The 18330-nt window shown below is 59.3% G+C and overlaps 3 protein-coding genes across 5 annotated transcripts; 2 read left to right on the forward strand and 1 right to left on the reverse strand.

Moving 5' to 3' along the window:
• The first annotated feature begins 60 nt into the window (after positions 1-60).
• Positions 61-6142, forward strand: SF3A2 (splicing factor 3a subunit 2). Its single transcript, XM_065652684.1, has 9 exons — positions 61-106; positions 723-888; positions 1248-1319; positions 1606-1652; positions 2276-2385; positions 3115-3164; positions 3473-3613; positions 4122-4190; positions 4891-6142. Exons 2-9 carry the CDS (start codon positions 763-765, stop codon positions 5221-5223), a joined length of 948 nt encoding a protein of 315 aa, XP_065508756.1. The 5' UTR covers positions 61-106; positions 723-762; the 3' UTR covers positions 5224-6142.
• Positions 6143-7294: 1152 nt separating this feature from the next.
• AMH (anti-Mullerian hormone) lies at positions 7295-10858 on the forward strand. The gene is made up of 5 exons (XM_065652761.1): positions 7295-7886; positions 8751-8914; positions 9287-9410; positions 9615-9798; positions 9934-10858. The coding sequence occupies exons 1-5, from the start codon at positions 7295-7297 to the stop codon at positions 10856-10858; spliced, it is 1989 nt and encodes a 662-aa protein (XP_065508833.1).
• A 1006-nt stretch (positions 10859-11864) lies between these two features.
• LOC135999096 (cilia- and flagella-associated protein 251-like) lies at positions 11865-16982 on the reverse strand. Of its 3 annotated transcripts, none has more exons than XM_065652568.1 (8): positions 16871-16982; positions 16353-16502; positions 15462-15508; positions 14421-14583; positions 13789-13941; positions 13643-13705; positions 13354-13502; positions 11865-13224 (listed from the first exon to the last, which is right to left on the reverse strand). In XM_065652568.1, exons 1-8 carry the CDS (start codon positions 16965-16967, stop codon positions 12562-12564), a joined length of 1485 nt encoding a protein of 494 aa, XP_065508640.1. In that variant the 5' UTR covers positions 16968-16982; the 3' UTR covers positions 11865-12561. The 3 variants fall into 3 exon arrangements, with proteins under 3 accessions (XP_065508640.1, XP_065508639.1, XP_065508641.1); XM_065652567.1 differs by having other exon boundaries at positions 15462-15511; XM_065652569.1 differs by lacking the exon at positions 16353-16502.
• Between the last annotated feature and the right edge of the window lie 1348 nt (positions 16983-18330).

Raw genomic sequence — 18330 nt, forward strand, 5'->3', positions numbered from 1 at the left:
CGGAACCGCGCCCCCCGCCCCGGCAGCGCTCGCGCCGGAAGCCGGAAGCCGCGCGGGGTGGGAGGGGCAGCGCGCGTGCGCGGGAGCGGCGGGAGCGGAGCGAGGGGTGAGGGGGGAGCGGGCTCGGGGGCCCGGCCTGCGGGGGCGGGGGGGCTTTGGCCTTCGCTGAGGGGCTGGGGGTGTTTGGGGGGTTGCCCCTCGCTGAGGGGCTGGGGGTGTTCGGAGGTTTGGCCCTTGCTGAGGGGCTGGGGGGTCTCTGTGTCCTTCCTGCAAAGGTCTCACCCCTGTTGTTTATGGGGGGGTTTGGCCCTTGCTGGGGGACGGGGGGACTCTGGGACCTCCGCAGGAATTTGGGGACACTGTGCAGAGGCCCTGGCCTTGCAGGGGGGCCCTGGGCTGTGTGGGGGGGACATGGGGGCGGTGGGGAAGGGGCTTTGTCCCAGGGCAGGTTCTGGGGCTGTTCCCTGCCCGGGGCGGGTTGGGGGCTCCTGGTTGTCTCTGTGTAGAAGAAAGGGCTGAGGAGCTGGGAAGGGTCTGTGGGTTGATATCTGGGATCGTTTCCCTTCCCGGAGGCAGCGCTACAAGACCTGCCACGTTTGGAATCACGTCCCGTGCCCAGGGCAGCGTTTGTTCTGCTCATGTCCTTAAGGCTGGGTCTAAGTCGCGCTGTGAGCTTAGGAGAGGTCTTAGTCACCGCTCACATCGCGTCTCTGCGTTTCCAGACTTTTCTCCGTAAGCACCTGAAGCCCCCAAGGCCCCATCATGGATTTTCAGCATCGCCCAGGAGGTAAAACTGGGAGCGGAGGCGTTGCCTCGGCCTCAGAAAGTAACCGGGACCGGCGGGAGCGGCTGCGGCAGCTGGCGCTGGAAACCATCGACATCAACAAGGTGAGCGCGAAACAGCAAGAGACTTAGTGGAGAGTTGTGGGTCAGAATTAAATTACTTCTGTTTCTGATAACGTGGGAGTTGAACGAGGAACGTTTGTGGTGGGGCCGAACAGAGACTCACGTATTCGAGTTTTTCAGTTTTCTCAGGAGTTGTTTGGGTTTTACTGTTTCATGACTCTCGTCACCAATTAACAAAGCTGTTCTTGCTGCTGTTTTCAAAGTCCTAACACAAAGTTATGCTGTTAATTTAAATCTACAAACTCCGTTCTCCCAGTGCAGCCAAAGTTCGGCAGTATTTTGATTATTCTGTTATTTTGCCATGTATTTTGCTTGTAACTTTTTAATAATTCCCTTCCTAGGACCCTTATTTTATGAAAAACCACTTGGGCTCTTACGAGTGCAAGCTGTGCCTGACGCTACACAACAACGAGGTGAGTGAGGAGCTGCCTCGATCTCGGCAGCGTTTTTTTACAATAATCAAGTGCCAGACCCTGGGACATGCCTGGGAACAAGCTGATGGGCGGGTGGTGTTAAGCCTGGCACTTTGTGACAGTTCAGCTGTCAGAAATCTGCATTTTTTGATTAAGATTCCTCTCTGCTAAGGATTAAAACATCCTTGTCAGCACAGGATAGAGTCTCTCCTCTGTGACAGGATCTGTCACTGCAGGGACAGCCTTGTCTCCATTTAACTCCCTTCCATCTTGTGTTTTATTTCAGGGCAGTTACTTGGCGCATACCCAGGGGAAGAAGCATCAGACCAATTTGTAAGTCGTTCCCCGCTGTAGCTTTATTCTCCTTCCCTGAGCGCTTTCAAAGGAACTTGAGTGCGTCTCTAGATCCTGAGCTTCAACAGCACAGGGTGTTTGTGTATCTGTCTGTTCTTTGGTTGTATTTGTTCCCCCCAGCCGGGGGGCAGAACCCAGAGCTGCTCCAAAAAATGAGGTGGACGAGTTCTGTTTTGAGCTCCAGTTCAAAGCCAGTTGAACTCGCTCCAGCACCTCAAGGTCTTTCTTGTCCTGAGGGGCCCAAAACTGACCCCATTTTGTGGGTTTTATTGGAAGAAATCCAGTTTGCTTTGGTTTAGATGACTGGCTTGTGGGGTTTTTTTCTTCTTTATTTCAAGAAATAAGTATTCGTCAATCTCTTTGTGGAGATGACCACCAGGGTCATCTTGGAGGTGCCCGAGATAATTAAATTGACGACCTGTAGTCGGGATGACTGCAGCTGCCTGTCGCGTGCACGTGCAACAGAAATATCAGGTTTTCCCGATGTGCTTTCTATGAAGCGCTGGATATTCCGTGGTGAGGGATTCTCGCTGCTCCTGGTGTATCCTTTCAAAACAAGAGCAGCTAACCTTTTGAATTTGGCACATTTCAAACAATTCCAGGGCCCGTCGAGCTGCCAAGGAAGCTAAAGAAGCCCCTGCCCAGCCCGCGCCGGAAAAAGTTAAAGTGGAAGTGAAGAAATTTGTGAAAATTGGACGACCGGGTTATAAAGGTGGGTCAGCGGTGGGAGATTTCCAGTAGTAACCTTTTCCTCCAGCCCCCTGGTCCATTTTGGCCCCGACCAGATGCGCCTGAAGTGACACCAGAATTGTTCAGCTTCCCTTAGCCCTTAAATATATAAAACATTCCCAATCTGGTTCTATTTTGGAAGACACTTAAGAGATACCTGATGCCTTCCAGAACTTGCCCAAAGCACAGCCTTTTTAGCAGATCTGCCCATGAATAAGATATGGGCCCATCTCCTGATTGTCCTTTGTTGTTTAAATGACCCGTGGAATGTCTCTTTATTGCTGACCCTCAAGTTGGAACCGTTTTAATAATAGATCGACACGTCTGAGTCTTTCAGCTCTTATTTGGAGCTGTGTGGGAGATGATGACATTGTTTCAGTCTCCTTTTATTGTGCTTTTGCTAATACTCATAAATCACTCATTGCATGTATGGCTTGATTTTTTTTCTCTGAATTCCTCCTCGTTTTGGCCTTCAGTACAAAACTTGGCGTCTTTATCTCCCGGCTTTGCTCTGCAGCGCTCGGTGTCTTTCCCCCACAGTAGCTGAATTCTAGTAGAGATCCTTCGGTTCAAGACAATGTGGCCTTTTTTCTATAAATAAGAGAAAAATCTTACAATACTTTGCTGTTGGAAGCTTTGTGTGTTTCCTAGGGTGGAAATAACGTTGCTCTGACCCTGTGATGTGACGTATTGAGCTTCATTTTCTTTACAGTGACCAAACAGAGAGACCCCGAAACAGGCCAGCAGAGCCTCCTCTTCCAGGTGAGGGCACTGTTCAAACTCATGGGTTTTGGGTTATCCAGGTAAAAGTGCTGCTAAATGAGAAGTTCTTTGCAGGATTCATTAAATACTAATTAAAAGAAAAAAAAAAGCCCTTGCCTTGCTCGTCCTCTGCTGCTGATTGCGGAGGCAAATCCACAGTCGTAGCCGACTCGCTGTTTCCTTTGGACACAAAGTTTTCTGTTTGGAGCTGACCTCTCGATACGCTTCGTAGATGGGGGGGTTGGTTTGGTACGAAGGGAGAGAGAAAAGGGGAATTTTCTCCTTAACGCTGCGATACCGCCTGGCAGATCGATTATCCGGAGATCGCAGAGAGCATCATGCCGCGGCACCGGTTCATGTCGGCCTACGAGCAGCGCATCGAGCCGCCCGACAGGCGCTGGCAGTACCTGCTGATGGCGGCTGAGCCCTATGAAACCATCGCCTTCAAGGTGAGACTGGGGATTCATTAACTGCCCATTGGGGAAGTGCCCTTCCCATGTTTTCCAAGATATTAATTCCCAGTGAGCGTCCTTACAGACTAGAATCCATTTCAGCCTTCAGGGGGTTCATGCAGTGGAAAGTGGGGGCAAGAACATGCGACTGGAAGTCGTGAAACCCTGTGGAGAATTAACGGAGGGCTCTGGCCTGAAAACCGGGCTGTGTGCTGAGCTCTGGGAGCCACGGAATCCTCTGGTGCAGGAAGGAGCCCCCTGGGCTTTGCTCCTTGGCCTGTGCAGATGTTAAGAGCAGACTTTTTGCCAGCGCACTTGTCCTTGACCGATAGGGAAGTAACTTAATTCTTTCCTGCCCCCGTCTCTATCTAATAACATCCGAGACGAGTGAATCTCACAGGCGCCTGGAATAACTGCGCTTATCTCACAGGCTTTGGTGCTAAAAAGGGCCATTGAGCTAATCTGGTGGTGCTAATAATAACTCCTGGGGCTTTTTTGGTTGCAGGTGCCAAGCAGAGAAATTGACAAGGCAGAAGGAAAGTTTTGGACCCACTGGAACAGGGAAACCAAACAGGTACCTGAGCACCACGGGTGAGAGAGGGAGCAGGAGGGGGAAAGGGGATGCGGGAGAGCGCAGGTCGGTTATATCCGGGCTGGCTTTGGTGCGAAATGGTTAAATCACTATCCCTGGAGGGGTTGGACAGACAGAGATGAGGTTCTCAGGACGCGGGGCAGTGCCAGGGGTGGGGGAGCGGTTGGACTCCATGATCCTGAGGGGCTTTTCCAACCAAAATGATTCGGTGATTGTAAAATCTTCATTCCTTCAATGCAACCTGCAGTGACTCCCTGACAGAAAGATCTTCCTGTGTCTGATCTTTGTGAGGTTTAACGCAGGAGGCGGAATCCTCGGTGCTGTCAGCAGCAGCGAGACGGTGTAAAAACACGCGATGTGTCCTCCCTGTGGCTCCCGGCCACGTGTTTCCTGCGCAGAGCTGCCTGCGCTGGGCCCATGCGTGGATCTGCTCGTTCGTATCACACATGAGAGCAGGGGCCGAGTGCATAGTGGGGTTACCAACCCCGTCACAGGGAGCTTAGTGCTTAGAACCAGTTTCAGAGGAGTTAAGCGCTGGACTAGGCTTGGGCAAGTCTTGAATATGGTGGTGCTGGGTCAGGGGGTGCTGAGCTGTTCCCAGAGGCCGAGCAGCTGTGCTGGGGGACAGCACAGGGTTGTCCTGAGCATCAACCGCTCCCTTCTCTCTCCTCTCTCTCCTCAGTTCTTCCTCCAATTCCACTTCAAGATGGAGAAGCCTCCAGCCCCCCCAAACCTCCCGCCGGGGCCCCCCACGGTGAAGCGGCCGCCGCCGCCCCCGCTGATGAACGGGCTGCCCCCCCGGCCGCCGCTGCCCGACTCGCTGCCGCCGCCGCCGCCGGGAGGGATGGCGCTGCCTCCCATGCCCCCCTCGGGACCGGTGCCGCCGCCCCCGGTGCCACCGCAGCTGCCACCAGCGCCCGGTGTCCCTCCCCCGGCTCCTCTGCCGCCCATGATGAGGCCCCCGCTCCCCACGGAGGGGCCGGGTGCCATCCCCCCCCCACCACCCTCCAGCTGAAGCCCCTCCTGGACTCAGTCCCGCCGGACTCCTCTCGCTCGACTCTTTTTATACACAGATCACGACCAATTCAGAGAAATATCATGGTTTTGTAGGCCCGTGAGTTGGACTTAATCCTGTAGGTTCATTAAAAGGTTTTTCAGTTTTCCTTTCTCTCTGTTTTCCCGTGTCTTGGTTAGAAATGTTGCCGTGTCTTCAACTTACATAAGTACATAAAACATTCCCAGCCTGGTTATATTTTGGAAATTCTCCAAAGAGGAGGCAAAGGATTGGAAATCTCTTGGCACTTCACCTCCTCCTCTCTGAATGGCTCCATCAGCCTCAGCCCAGCTGCACTGGTAGCATGTTAACCCCCCTCAAACTGTGCATCCCGTTAATTGGCAGCCAGTTAATCAGTTGCTATTCAACTGAAGTCCTTTATCGAGCTGTTTATTCGGTGAGGGGGAGACTTGACACACGGGAAGGATCCTGTCACCGCCTCACCAGTAATCACAGCAGAATTTTCTAAATCCAATTGTTTATTTTCCTGCTGAATTAGGGTTGTGATTGCCCCTGCTGCGGTTGGAAACCTCCTTCCTCCTCTCACCGCCAGAGCATTCACCAGAGCTCAGGTGTTGCCAGCTCAAAGCTGGAAACATCTATACGAGGAAACGGGTTTGGGCTCCTGCTCAGGTGGCCTTGAAAAGCACCGGCCGGGATTTCATTGACAATTCCACACAGAATCCTCCTTCCCCGGCGCCAGCTGCCTCCTCCTCGTGTTTGTGAACCCGCTCTCCGCTGGGGCAGGGCAGAGATCTCTGGGAATGTTTAGTCAAAAAAAAGAAAAAAAAGCTGCAGTGATATTAAATCTTACTCTATTCCTGTAATTCATTAACGTCTGTACCGTTATGAAGCACCTGCTGTCATGTCTGATTTTTTGTCTATATCCTCCCACCGGTGGATTAGTTTTGGCAAGCTTTTAGTCATCTGTGGTTTTATTTATACTAAATGTTTCCTTCAAACAATCATTTGGTTCCCATTAAAAAGCAGGTCTGAGATTTCTCCTCTCTGTCCTTTCCAGGATTCGTTTCACTGAACTGGGCGTCTCAGTGCAGGATCACAGAACCGTTTGTGTTGAAGGGACCGTCCCAGCCCCCCAGTGCCCCCCCTGCCATGGGCAGGGACATCTGCACCAGCTCAGGTTGCTCAGAGCCCCGTCCAGCCTGGCCTGGGATGTCTCCAGGGATGGTTCAGCCACCACCTCTCTGGGAACCTGGCCCAGGCTCTCACCACCCTCAGGGCCAACAATTCCTTCCTCATGTCCACCCTGAATCTCCCTCCTTTAGTTTAAAACCATCACCTCTTGTCCTATCGCAACAGGCCCTGCTCAGAAGTCTGTCCCCATCTATCTTATCGACCCCTTTTAAGTCCAGAAAGGCCACAATAAGGTCTCCCCAGTGCCAGGTGTGTGTCCTTGTCAGCGCTCCTGCAGAGGAGGGTCCACCTTCACCGGCCTGTTCTCCAGGCCGAACCCCCCAGGTCCCTCAGCCGCTCCCATCACACTTGTGCTCAGACTTGTGAGACTTTTGAAGTCAAGACTTAAGGGTTCAAAGCAGCTGGGGGGTTGTTAAGAGCCCCCCACAAGGTGCCAGCCGCGGGGGGAGGTTCCACCCCTGAGAGGAGAATGCTTTCCATACATTTACTTAGTTTCTGCCCGTTATCTGCCTTCGTCCCCCTCCTCCTTCTCTGGCTCATTCTTCCCTCCTGCTGTTTCACCACTGATGGGAATAGTCTGGTCCCCATGAAGATCTCGACTTCCATCCTCCAGTAGAAAACATCTGAAGTCAAGGCCGTGCATCCCTACGAGTAAGGGAAACATCTTTAACTTTTTTTTTTTACGTTTCCAATTCTAGATGCAAACCCAAAAATAGAACAAAAAAGTTTCTTTAAAACATCCCTCCCTCCTCTCGGGCCTGACAGCCTTCGAGTTTCTCAGGGGAGGTGTGTTGTGTGTTGTCAACTCAAGGCCACCGGTTTTTAAAAGGGAGACGCGTCCTCCCTTCTGCCCCAGCGTGGGGAGCAGAAGCGGGAGATGGAGGCTGCTCTCAGGGTGCTTTTGCCATACCTGGTGCTGTCACTCCCTTCTGCAGCGTTTCCCAAAACGGGGAGCGAAGGGGAAAGGATTTCCCCAGTCACCCCGCTGGAGCTGAGCCCGCCGGGGGAGCCGGGACTTGAAGCAAAGAGAGAAAACGCAAGTTTACAGGAGGGAGTGAGACCCAGCTGGGCGGTGAGATCAAGGGCGGCCGCTGCTCCTCGCCTCTTTTCTAAGCCCAACCCAGCAGCAAGATGCCTCTGGGGGGTGGCCGAGGATGGGGACACGGGCTGGATGGACACGGGGCACCCGTGGCCACTCGGGGGGCTGGAGGGACCCGTCTGCCGAGTGAAAATGGACCAGGAGGGGCCGACCCTGCGGCACCTGGACGTCGTGGGTGTGCTCACCCGCTATGAGAGCGGCTTCATCAAGCTGCTGAGCCAGCGCAGCGGCGGGGACGGGAGCCCCCCGGAGCCCCTGGGGCTCTGCCCGGGCCGGGAGGCGGGTGCTGCTCTGCAGCCCCTGCGGCGCATCCACACGCACCTGCGGGAGCCGGGGCCCGAGCGACTCCTCGTGCTGCACCTGGAGGAAGGTTGGTGAGAAACCCCTGTGCCGAGGCTGAGCCGGGCGAGCACGGGGCTCGGGGAGCCCGATGCCCTAAACCGGGGACTTAAACACAGGATTACATTTGCGGGGTTGGATTCTTTTGTAAAATGAGCAAAGTGGTGCAGTAAAATGCCTTTCTGGGTACATTTTTAAGAAGCGTCAGTGGTGATGACAGCTCGTGTGCACAGGGAGCCTTGTCCCTGCCCGTGATTAACGCCCAGGTGCTGCAGTCTTGGTGGCTCCTGCTCTGCTTTGGAGATGACGAGCGTTTACCACTTTCTGCCTTAATGGCTCTGGGTCCTGGGCAAAAAAGAGCGGCACGTGTCCCGTGTCCCTCTGTCCCGTGTCCCTCTGTCCCGTCTCGGGGGTAAGAGCTGTGCTTGAGGGAGGCCACCCTGCCTGAACCCCAGGTTTTAATCCCATGCAGCAAGGGGGTCACGGTTGTTTCTCTTTTCTTGAAATCTCTTCCTCCTCTCCTGGATTTTGGATTTTCAGCTGAACTCGACAGCCCTGGGCAGCTGGGGAAGCGGCTCTTGCCCAGGGAGCTCTGCCGGCCGTGACAAACAGCCGCGATGGCCCCGAGCCACCGGCGGAGCTGCCACAGGACAAGTGATTTGCAGGGGGATCTGCCCATAAAAATTTGTTGCCCTGGGAGCACGGCAGCTCCGCTCGCCGGCGCTGCGGGGTTCACCCTGCTGCCTCCCCAAACCAGGGAAGGGGATTTGCCGCATCCCTGTGCCCCGTTGGCTCCGGTCCCCGGTGCTCTGGCCACCGCAGGGGACTGGTGCTCAGCCTCGAAGCCCCTTCCTCACCCCGCGCTGGCCACTGACCCCCCGTCCTCTCCCCGCAGTGCAGTGGGAAGCGCAGGCGAAGCTGCGGTTCGGGCTGGATTTCCAGGCCCAGGTGGGCCGGTCGCTGGGGGAGCTGCGGGGAGCGGTGCTGCTGTTCTACCCGGGGACAGCCGGGCACCCCGGGGAGCTGCTGGTCACCGGCCCGGGGCTGGCGCGGGAGCAGGTGGGTGACACGGCCGGGACACGGTCCTGGGGGCTGGCAGGGTGTCGGGGGGTCTCAGCTTTGCTGGCCCTTTCGCACCCTCTCCCAGCACCTCGGCCGTCCCGCGGGTCGAGCAGTGCCTGAAGATGGTGCTGTTTCCCTGTCCGCGGCTGCTGGCAGGGACGCACGGACAGCCCGGTGTCCCCGGCCCGCTGCGGGGGTCCCGGCTCCCCCGCCCCGGGGCAGCAGGGCACCGCGGCCGGCTGGCTGGGGACAACGCGGGCTGGGTGACCCGGAGCCTGCAGGGACCACAGCGGGGGGGTCATTGGAGTGTGTCCCCCCGTGATGCCTCACCGCTCCCTGGGTGCTCCGGCGCTTTTTGCCTCCGTGCAGAGCGTCTGCCTGGGCAGGGGCAGCCGGTACCTGGTCCTGGGAGCTGCCGGAGCGTCCGTCACCCGCAGCAGCCAGCGGCTCAGCTTCGAGGCCACCCTGGTCATCAGGCGCCAAGGAGAGGGAGGTAGGGACGTGGCGGGGATGTCTGTGTCCTCTGGGTCCTGCCTTGGGTGTTTGGGCAGACGGAGACGAGGTTCTCAGGACACGGGGCAGTGCCGGGGGTGGGTAAAGGTTGGGCTCGATGATCTTGAGGGGCTTTTCCAACCAAAATGATTCTGTGATTCTACAATTCTGTATGACCATCCTCACCTGCTTCTCTCTCCCCCAGGTGCGCCCTTGACCCCCATGGAGACCCAGCAGCTCCTTTTTGGCTCCGATGACAAGTGCTTCACCAGGATGACCCCCGTGCTGCTCCTGCTGGCCAGGGCACGGCAGGAGGAGGTGGCTTTGGGCCCTTCCTCCTACCTCTCTGCTGACGGGGTGCTGGACGTGGCTCCGTATCCGCAGCTCAGGTCTGTAAAACATGGGGGCTAGAGGGAGGAGAGGGGCAGCCCCAGCCCTTCTGCTGTGGGACTGTGGTGGGAGGATGTGGGGCAGGGCCTGGGGTACAAGGGGTCCCTGCCACACTCCCTGTGTTCTCCTCACAGCCCACCCCAGCCCGAGACAGAGGAGCTGCCGTCCCCCACTGCCCCGAGCCAAGGCAACGTCTCGTCCCCAGTGCCCGGCACCAGCAGCCAGTTCCTGGGCATCCTGACCCGGTTCATCCGGCAGGTCCTGAGCCCGTCCGGCTCCTCCAGCGAGCCGCCCACCCAGCCCAGCGCCCACCACTGGCTGGACTTCCAGGTGATGGAGACCCTCCCTCACCAGCTGCTCAACCTGTCGGAGGAGGCAGCGCTGGAGCGGCTGGTGCAGTCGGAGGAGCCCTCGCTGCTGCTGTTCCCCCAGGACAGCGGGGCCGTGCTGGAGCAGCACTTGGGGGGCTGGCAGCCCGAGGGGACCGTGCTGCAGCTGCTGATGGGCAAGCTGCAGACAGTGATCCAGGAGCTGAGGGACATCCCAGCTTTCCAAGCAAACACGGGGCTCTTTCAGCACCTCCTGAGCTTCTGCTACTACCCGCCGGGGCTGGGCGAGGGTCAGGGTGAGAAGCGGCCGCCCGGCTCGGGGAAGCTGCACACGCTGCTGCTGCTGAAGGCGCTGCAGACGGTGCGGGCACGCTGGCAGGAGCGCGGGAAGGTGCTGCGGCAGAACCGCAGCGCGCGGCACCAGGCCCACTGCCGTCTGCAGGAGCTCACCATCGACCTGCGCGACCGCAAGTTCATCGTCATGCCCACCGTCTACGCCGCCAACAACTGCGAGGGTCCCTGCAAGCTGCCCCTCTCCACCCGCGTCCCCAGCTACCACTCGCACACGGTGCTGCTGCTGGGCATGCAGGAGCGGGGCTCCCCGCTCCAGCGGGCTCCCTGCTGCGTCCCCGTCCGCTACTCGGACCAGCTCATCATCAGCCTCTCCGCCGAGGGGCTGGAGGTCCGCAAGTTCCCCAACATGGTGGCAGAGGAGTGTGGTTGTCGGTAGAGGCTCCTGCCTGCCTCCCCGCTCGCCCTCAGCCCGTTCCCCCCCAGCCCACGTTTGCCCTCGCAAAGGAGCTGCTGCTTCTCTCCGAGACAGGAGCTCCCCGCGTGCCCTTTCCCTGCGGTTTGTTTGTTAGCGTCGCTCTGGTTCTGGGTTCGTCTGTAGCCATGCTGGTCCCTGGGGGCCACCCCGCAGGCCAGCGTTACCCGTTCCCGATGCCGGGGGTGCCCGTGGGGCCGTGCTGCAGGGTTTGGGCTGGGTACGTGTGCTGCGGGGCCATTGTGGGAGGTCAAGGCTCATGGATTCGGCCAGGACACGTTATTTATCCCTTGCTTTCTGTTCCTGTAGCAGCTGGGCAGGGCAACTGTTGCTCCCTCCAAGCCCCCCCAACTCGCAGCATCCTCTGGCCATTTACCAGCCCGTAACTCAGCCCCACCAGCCAGGCGGCTCTACCTGCAAAAGCAGAACAAGAGGCAAAATCCCCCTGCAGGGACCAGCCTTTCCCAGGGATGGGTCCCCACGGGAGCCGGCCGGGGGCTCGGTGCCGGTCACGTCCGCACCGCCCCGCGCTGACCCCGCTGCCGGGACGCCGCAGAGCCGGGGGGCGAGGGGAGGGCAGGGGAGTGATCCCCTTACACCTCCCGCGCTGCTCACACCATTCATGGGAGTGGGGACACGCTGCTGCCAAAGCACCTGCTCCGCGGCCCCGCCGGCCGGCACAGAGAGCCCGGCCACCCCCGGATCATCTTCCCAGAGCCGCCGGGGCTGCCGCAGCTCTGACTCCCTCAGAGCAGCTCCTGGGCTCCTCCCCAGTGCTGGGAACAGCCCTTGGGCTTTGCAGTGTCCCCAGGGAGCTGGCAGGGACACGGCCCCGTCCCCCAGCCCGCCTGAGGACCTGGGTTGGCCATGAGCCCCCGAGCGCCGGGGGGGCACACAGAACACACAAACACAATGAGGGACAACAATCTTTTTTGGTCTTTTTTTTTTTTTTAAAACATTCAACTTAATATCTTATTAAAAATGAAAATAGTTTATTTTAACCTCTATTGATTTAGCAAATACTTAAACCTGCCGTGGGTTGGGGCTGTGAACGTCTCCTGTAGTTGCTACAGCGCTGTGTGATATTGCACTTGTGTTTCGTTCCTAAAAGCGGCTCCGGGAAGGCAAAGCCCGAAGGGACCCCGGGTGACGGGCTCTCCAGCCCTGGTTTGTCACCAGCTTCGCGCCACCCGGTGACAGCGGCACCAGGGCCTGGTGAGAGCGGGGTGCTCGTTCCCCGGACGTCCCTCAGAATACAGAATACACTTCTCTCTTGACTTGCTTTAAATAAAACCGTTCACTGAATTCAAAAGCTACACGGTCTAGAGACAAACTCTGTTCACTGGGATCCCTGTGCCCCCCCGGTGCCTTGGGGACCACGAGTGGAAGTGAAATACAAGAGATTTCGGGTGGGGATGGAGAAATAACGCGAAGCCCAGATGAGAAGGTCCTTCCCCCAGGCCTTTCGGGTTGCCGTTGTGCATTGAATCCAGGGGGGCCCAAGTCCCCAGGGAGGCTCGTGTCGGGCTCCCGGGTGCTCTGCCGCTGCTCAGGGATCCTGGAGCCCGCGCTGCCAGCCGGGGTGTCTCTGGTGGCCCTCACGGCGGTGATGGCGGGGTTGGACCCCCCTGGATTCGGCACCATGGAGCCCCTCGGTTGCCCCAGCCTCAGTCGCGCCTCTTGCCCTCCCTGTGCCGGGCCGTCCCCTCCCTCCCCGGGGTGGCCGCCGGCTCCCAGGGCCTCCTGCCCTTGTGCTGCCGCCAGTCCCGCGTCGGGCTCTCCCTGCCGCCCTCGGCCCTGCCAGGACGGCCCTTCCAGCCCTCCCGCCTGGGCTCGTCCCGCTCCCGCCGCCTCTCCTTCCCCTCCCGGCCCCGCTTCTTCTGGGGCGGCTGCTCCGGCTCCCGGGGGGCCCTGAGGGCTCTGCCGGGCTTGTCCCCCAACGCCCTGTCCTTGGCTCGTGCCTCCCTGCGGCTGCTCCACTCCTGGGCGGCACGGCGCTCCCGGGCCTTCTCCTCCTTCTTCTTCTTCTTCTCCCGGGTCTTCTCCTCCTTCTCTGGCTTCTCTTCCTCCTCCGCCTCCTCCTCCTCCTCCTCCTCCTCCGGCGTGTCCTCCTTCTCCTCCTTCTCTGGTTTCTCCCAGGCTTTCTCCTCCTTCTCCTCCTTCTGCAGCTTCTCCTCCTTCTCTGTCTTCTCTGGCTTCTTCTCTGGCTTCTCCTGACTCTTCTTCACCTCCGTCACAGCTGGTGGCACTTCGGGGACATCCACAGGCTCTTCGTCTTCATCCTCCGGTGTCGAGCGGCCAAACCACTTCTTGAATATCCAGGGCTCTGCCTGGGGTGGGGACAGAGGGGACCAGGAGCCGGTGACACAGCCCAAGGGACTGAGAGCCCTCTCCATCCCTCCCCCCAGGGATGAGATGCTCCCGAGGATGCTGCTTCTCCCCCCAGCCCGGACCCGTACCAGGTTGCTGTCAGCTTCACCATCGTCATCACTGTCATCGTCACTGTCGTCGCCGTCACCATCATCATCCTCGAACATGCTGCTCTCCAGCTGGGCAGGCTGAGCCGTCACCACTTCTTGGACCTCCTCCTCCTCGGCGCTGACCACCTCTGGGAGGGGAGAGGGACAGGCCACCGTCACCAGGGGACGAGGCTGTTACATGGGGTCCCAGGGCCACCCCACCCCGGGACGTGGACCCATTTCAGGCTGGATTTGGGGAATCGGGGCAGCCTGGAGCATCCGAACCCACCGTGCAGGGGAGGTGGCGGAGGGTCCTGCCTGCCCGGGCTGACTCCCTCCCTGGAGCACGGCGCTGCAAGAGAGACAGGGAGAGGTGGCAGGAGGTGGCAGGAGGGTCTGGCCACCCTGTCCCCCTCCATCCGGCTCCCGGCTCACCTTGGAGCACCTGGAAGGTGACGCTGAGCAGGGCGACGACCGAGGCCACCAGGATGCACTTGTTGAGGGTGAGCCCTTCCCAGAGGAGCGGCTCCTCCGTGGGGTCCAGCCCGGGGGGCTCCACCTTCCTCTGCACCGGGAGGCTCTTGGGGACTGGTGACCCCGAGGAAAACAGCGTTACTGGGGGAGCTGGGAAGGCAAAGGGCTCTGTGCTGGGGTGGGAAGGGCAGGGGTACAGGCAGGAGGTGTTTGCACCAAGTGGGGGTTGAAAAGAGTGTCATGGGGGCTGACTCTGAGCTGTTTGGGGCACGATGGCACCACAGCATCCTGGAGATAAGCGGGGAAAAGCTCTGCCTGTGCTCCAGGCTTTGCTGCTCCCCCACAACAGCAGGTCCAGGCAGGATGGAGAGGAGGAGAAAGAGAAATGGTGCTTGGCAGGTGGATGAGAAACCCCATCTCTGTGTGACTGAGCTCCCAGGGGACTGTGAAGGGCAGAGCTCATCCTGTCACTTCTCCATGGCCAGATGGTGCCCTGGGCTGGGCGGGGATGCAGGACAGGTGCTCTGCATCTGTGGCCACCTGGGGCCAGGCTGGCCATTTTAGGGCAGAAAAGGGTTTTCCTGCACGCCTACCTGGAGGCCCGGCAGCGCTGCCTTTCACTCCCACCTTCTCCACTCGCTTCTTCTCCGCTGCTTTCTTGTCCGCACCGAGCAGTGCCGGCTCTGGCATGCTCAGCTCAGGCTCGTCCAGATCCTGCTCAGAGATGCCAAGCGGGGCCCTGGCCTCCTCTAGCCCCTGAAAAGAGGTTGAAGTGAGGGGGGTCGGGCTCTGCTCCCCAGGAACAAGCACCAGGACGAGAGGAAACGGCCTCAAGTTGCACCAGGGGAGGTTGAGGTTGGATCTGGGGAACAATTTCTTCCCCAAAGGGCTGTGGGGCATTGGAACAGGCTGCCCAGGGCAGTGCTGGAGTCACCATCCCTGGAGGGGTTGGACAGACGGACATGAGGTTCTCAGGACACGGGGCAGTGCCGGGGACAGGGGAACGGTTGGACTTGATGATCTTGAGGGCTTTTCCAACCAAAATGATTCTATGATAACTCATCTGGTTTATGTATCTGCATCCACAGCCTTAAAACCAGGCTGGGGTGGGATTTTCCATGTCTGCTAAGAGGGATTTAGCCACCAGCTGGCTCCGTGCTGCAGAGCAGGCACTGGGTGCAGCCCCAGCACACACTGGTGGGCTGGTGGTTGCTGATCCCCCAGCTGTGTTTGAGCAACCCCCCCAGAGCTGCCTTTGGGGCTGGATTCACCTGCCCAGATGAGCACGGTTCCATTGAGGGTGGTGGGTTGGACACAGGACACGCTGTGGCCTCGCCAGTGGGTTTGGTGCAGCGGGAGCAGAGGGAGCGCGGGACACGCTGGGGTCTGCGGTCCGGGTGGTTTGGCGGCCGGGCGGGCTGCTGGCCCGTGTATCGGCACTGGAGCGGTGCCACAGGGGAGCGTTACCCACCGGCACGGCTCAGTGACAGCGACAGCTGGAGGACGTGGCCTTCGCTCCCCCCGTGCAACGCCCCGCGGAGCCCTCCTGGGCTGGACGCCCCCGCGGGACACCCCCTGCTCAGCCCCCGCCCGGCACAGGGCCCCCGGCAGCCCCCGGGCTGCCGCACACTTACATGGGCTCCGCTGCTCTCCCTGTCGCTGCTCACCAGCCCGTCAGCATCTGCTAAAGGCAAGCACAGCGCAGAGTGTTAGGCAGCAAATTTGGGGAGGTGGGGGCCAGCAGGGGCATGTGGCTCTGCCACAGCTGGCAGAGCGGGGACATTGTGGCCACGTTTCCCCGCTTAGTGCAGCTGGGTCACCCGCGGAGGGCAGTTTCAGAAGCCCCGGCCACCGCGGTGGCAGCTGGAAATGTCAGGGTGTCAGAGCACCCCTGAGTGTGTCTGGGGCTGCTGAGCCCCAAAACAGCCCCATCCTGGGTATCCCCGGGGAGCTGCAGCTGAGGGGGACAGTGGCCTCCCTGCAGAGGCACATGGAGGGGACAAACAGCCCAGGGTGCACATGGACACCCCGAAAACACGTGGCCGGAGCAACACTGCTCGGGGCTGGAGGCAGCTCATGCTGGAGCCTGGACAGCACGACAAGCTCCGGGTGCTGTGAAGCAACCAGAGCCCCAAGAAGACCTCAAGCCACCCAAGAGGACCATGGAGCTCAGGAGTGACTCTCAGGGCTTTTCCCAGATGCGAAGGCAGAGAGAACAACCTCCCTGAGGGTCCCCAGGGCTTTGTCGCGGTTCAACTGGGTCTGGGGTGAGGATGCTCCGACACGGGCCCAGCACCGAGCAGCCTCAGCCCTCCTGGCACCTCCGCACGCAGCTCTGGCTCCGCTGCCATCTGGATGCCACATCCTCGCAAGGCTTCCCCAGAAGGAGGAATTTTTGCCCCACTTTGAGCTGGATTTAATTTATTTTCCCCCAGTGGAAGAATGAATGCTGAGAAAAAATACCAGTTCCCGGGACGAAATCTAAGACATGATATTGGAAGCAAAACAAACAAATAAGAAGAAACCTTTTGGCTGGGGAACCGCTGACTGAAAGGTCTTGGCTTTTAAGCAGAAATAAAAGTCTTTTTGTTTTAGTGATGGTGAGCCTGGTCCTTCCTCTGCTGTGAAGTGAAGGAGCTGCCCTGGGAATCTCCACTGGATGGAGGTTCCCAGCCCTGAGGAAAGCACAAAACCAGAGGATTTTCCCTTAAAGAGTTTTTCCCCCCAGTACACATTGTGTTTTTGAGCTACACAACTATTCACACTTTTTGAGCAAAGATGAGTGTGAAGAGAAGAGGGCACGAGTCCCTTGTCACCCTGGCCACGGCCGACATGCCCGCGGGGTCAATGCCATGCGGGTGCCCCTCGACGCCCGATGTCACCCTGTGATTTCCGCAAAGAGCCATCTCTGCCGGGCTGAGCCCGCTCCTGTGGGGCCTCTGGCACCGCGGCAGCAGTGCTGGCACAGCCACAGCCACGGCCATGGTCATGGTCAGGGCCACTGGCACCTCCTGGCCACAGGCTCGCGGTGAGGACAAGGTACCTTTTCTCCTGTCCTTCCCTGCCCGCTTGGGGAACTCATCGGTGGCCTCAGGGCATCCCAAGTCTCTCTCCAGCACCTCAGGGGGACCTGCTGCCATGTCACTTGGAGGGACTGTCACTAAACTGAGAGGGATCAAACAAACGCCGGGCGGTCAGCGCGTGGCACAGCCCTGTGGCACACGGCCGTGTCACCGCATCCCCGCTGCGGTCCCCGGTCCTGGGCCGAGCTCAGCTCCCTGCCGCAGGGTGCTTGGCTGTTCTCACGTCTCCATCCCTTGGGCTTCACCCAGACGGAGGAGCCTGAATCGCCTCCAGCCCCTGGAGCGTTTCCAGGCTTTGCCCCGACGCTGCAGAGCTCCGTGACAGCCACACTCCCCCCGTGCCGAGCACCCCCGGGCGACCGGCTCCGTGTCCGGGTCTGTGCCCCTCCGGATGGGAGACGCGGGTCCACGGCCCAGCCGGGGGTGGATGCATTTTGGGGCTCTACAGCCCACGTGGGATCCTCATCCCCAGCCAGGTCGTGTCACCTGCAGGAACAGGCTTCCCCAGGGCTGGTTCCTATCGGACCAGCTCCAGCACCCACGTGCCAAACACACAACCGTTGCCCAGGCCATGCGAGGCAGGGACGGCCACCGATGCCAGGGACATTTTGGTGACCCACAGCCCCAGCACCCAGCTCCAACCCTCGGCTCACACCGACTCCTGCACAGGAGCCGTCCCGTCTGACTGCTCAGCCCATCCACCCCACTCCCTCGGATGCATGCCAGATCCTCTCTTAAACGCACAAAATTGCAGAAACTCAATGAATAATCGGCTTCGCTCTGCTGTCGCCGGGACTTTTCCTGCATGAGCTCCTGAGGTTGCTCCTACCGCTGACTCACATCAGAGAAACTTCCAAAAATAGTCCCCTCGCCCTCCCTGCTCTCCCTGTGCACGCTCACGTGGCAGCGCCAGGACGGGCCCCGCGGCCCCCGATCCAGCGCTGGTCGGCAGTGGGGTGAGCGCTGCCCCCGGGGCTGTGCCCGCGGGCTGTCCCACGTCCAGCCGAAAGGGTTAAAAGCCACATAAAATTGTACCTGGGGCTCGACCACCTCCGTCTCGCCTCCAGCCCCCCGGCTGGCTCCAGCTCTCTGGGATAATATACAGCAACAGCTGCCGAACCGTGCGGAGCAAAATAGCACCCAATCACCGGGAGCGCGAGCACCCGTGCCGCAGCCCCAGAAAAGGCATCGAAAGCAGGGGCTGGAGTGAGGAACGTGGGGTGCAGGCGGTGCAGCTCTCAAGGGCACCTGGGATGCAGCTTGTCCCTTCATGAGCAGCCCCCGGAGATGGGAGAAGGGACTGTTTGCTCCCCACATATGAGCCAGTAGAGAGGCAGAAATCATGGAATAGTTTGGGTTGAAGGGACATCAAAGCTCATCCAGTCCAACCCCTGCCATGGGCAGGGACATCTTCACCCAG

This window comes from Caloenas nicobarica, chromosome 27 (assembly GCF_036013445.1).
Source record: "Caloenas nicobarica isolate bCalNic1 chromosome 27, bCalNic1.hap1, whole genome shotgun sequence".
NCBI lineage: Eukaryota > Metazoa > Chordata > Aves > Columbiformes > Columbidae > Caloenas > Caloenas nicobarica.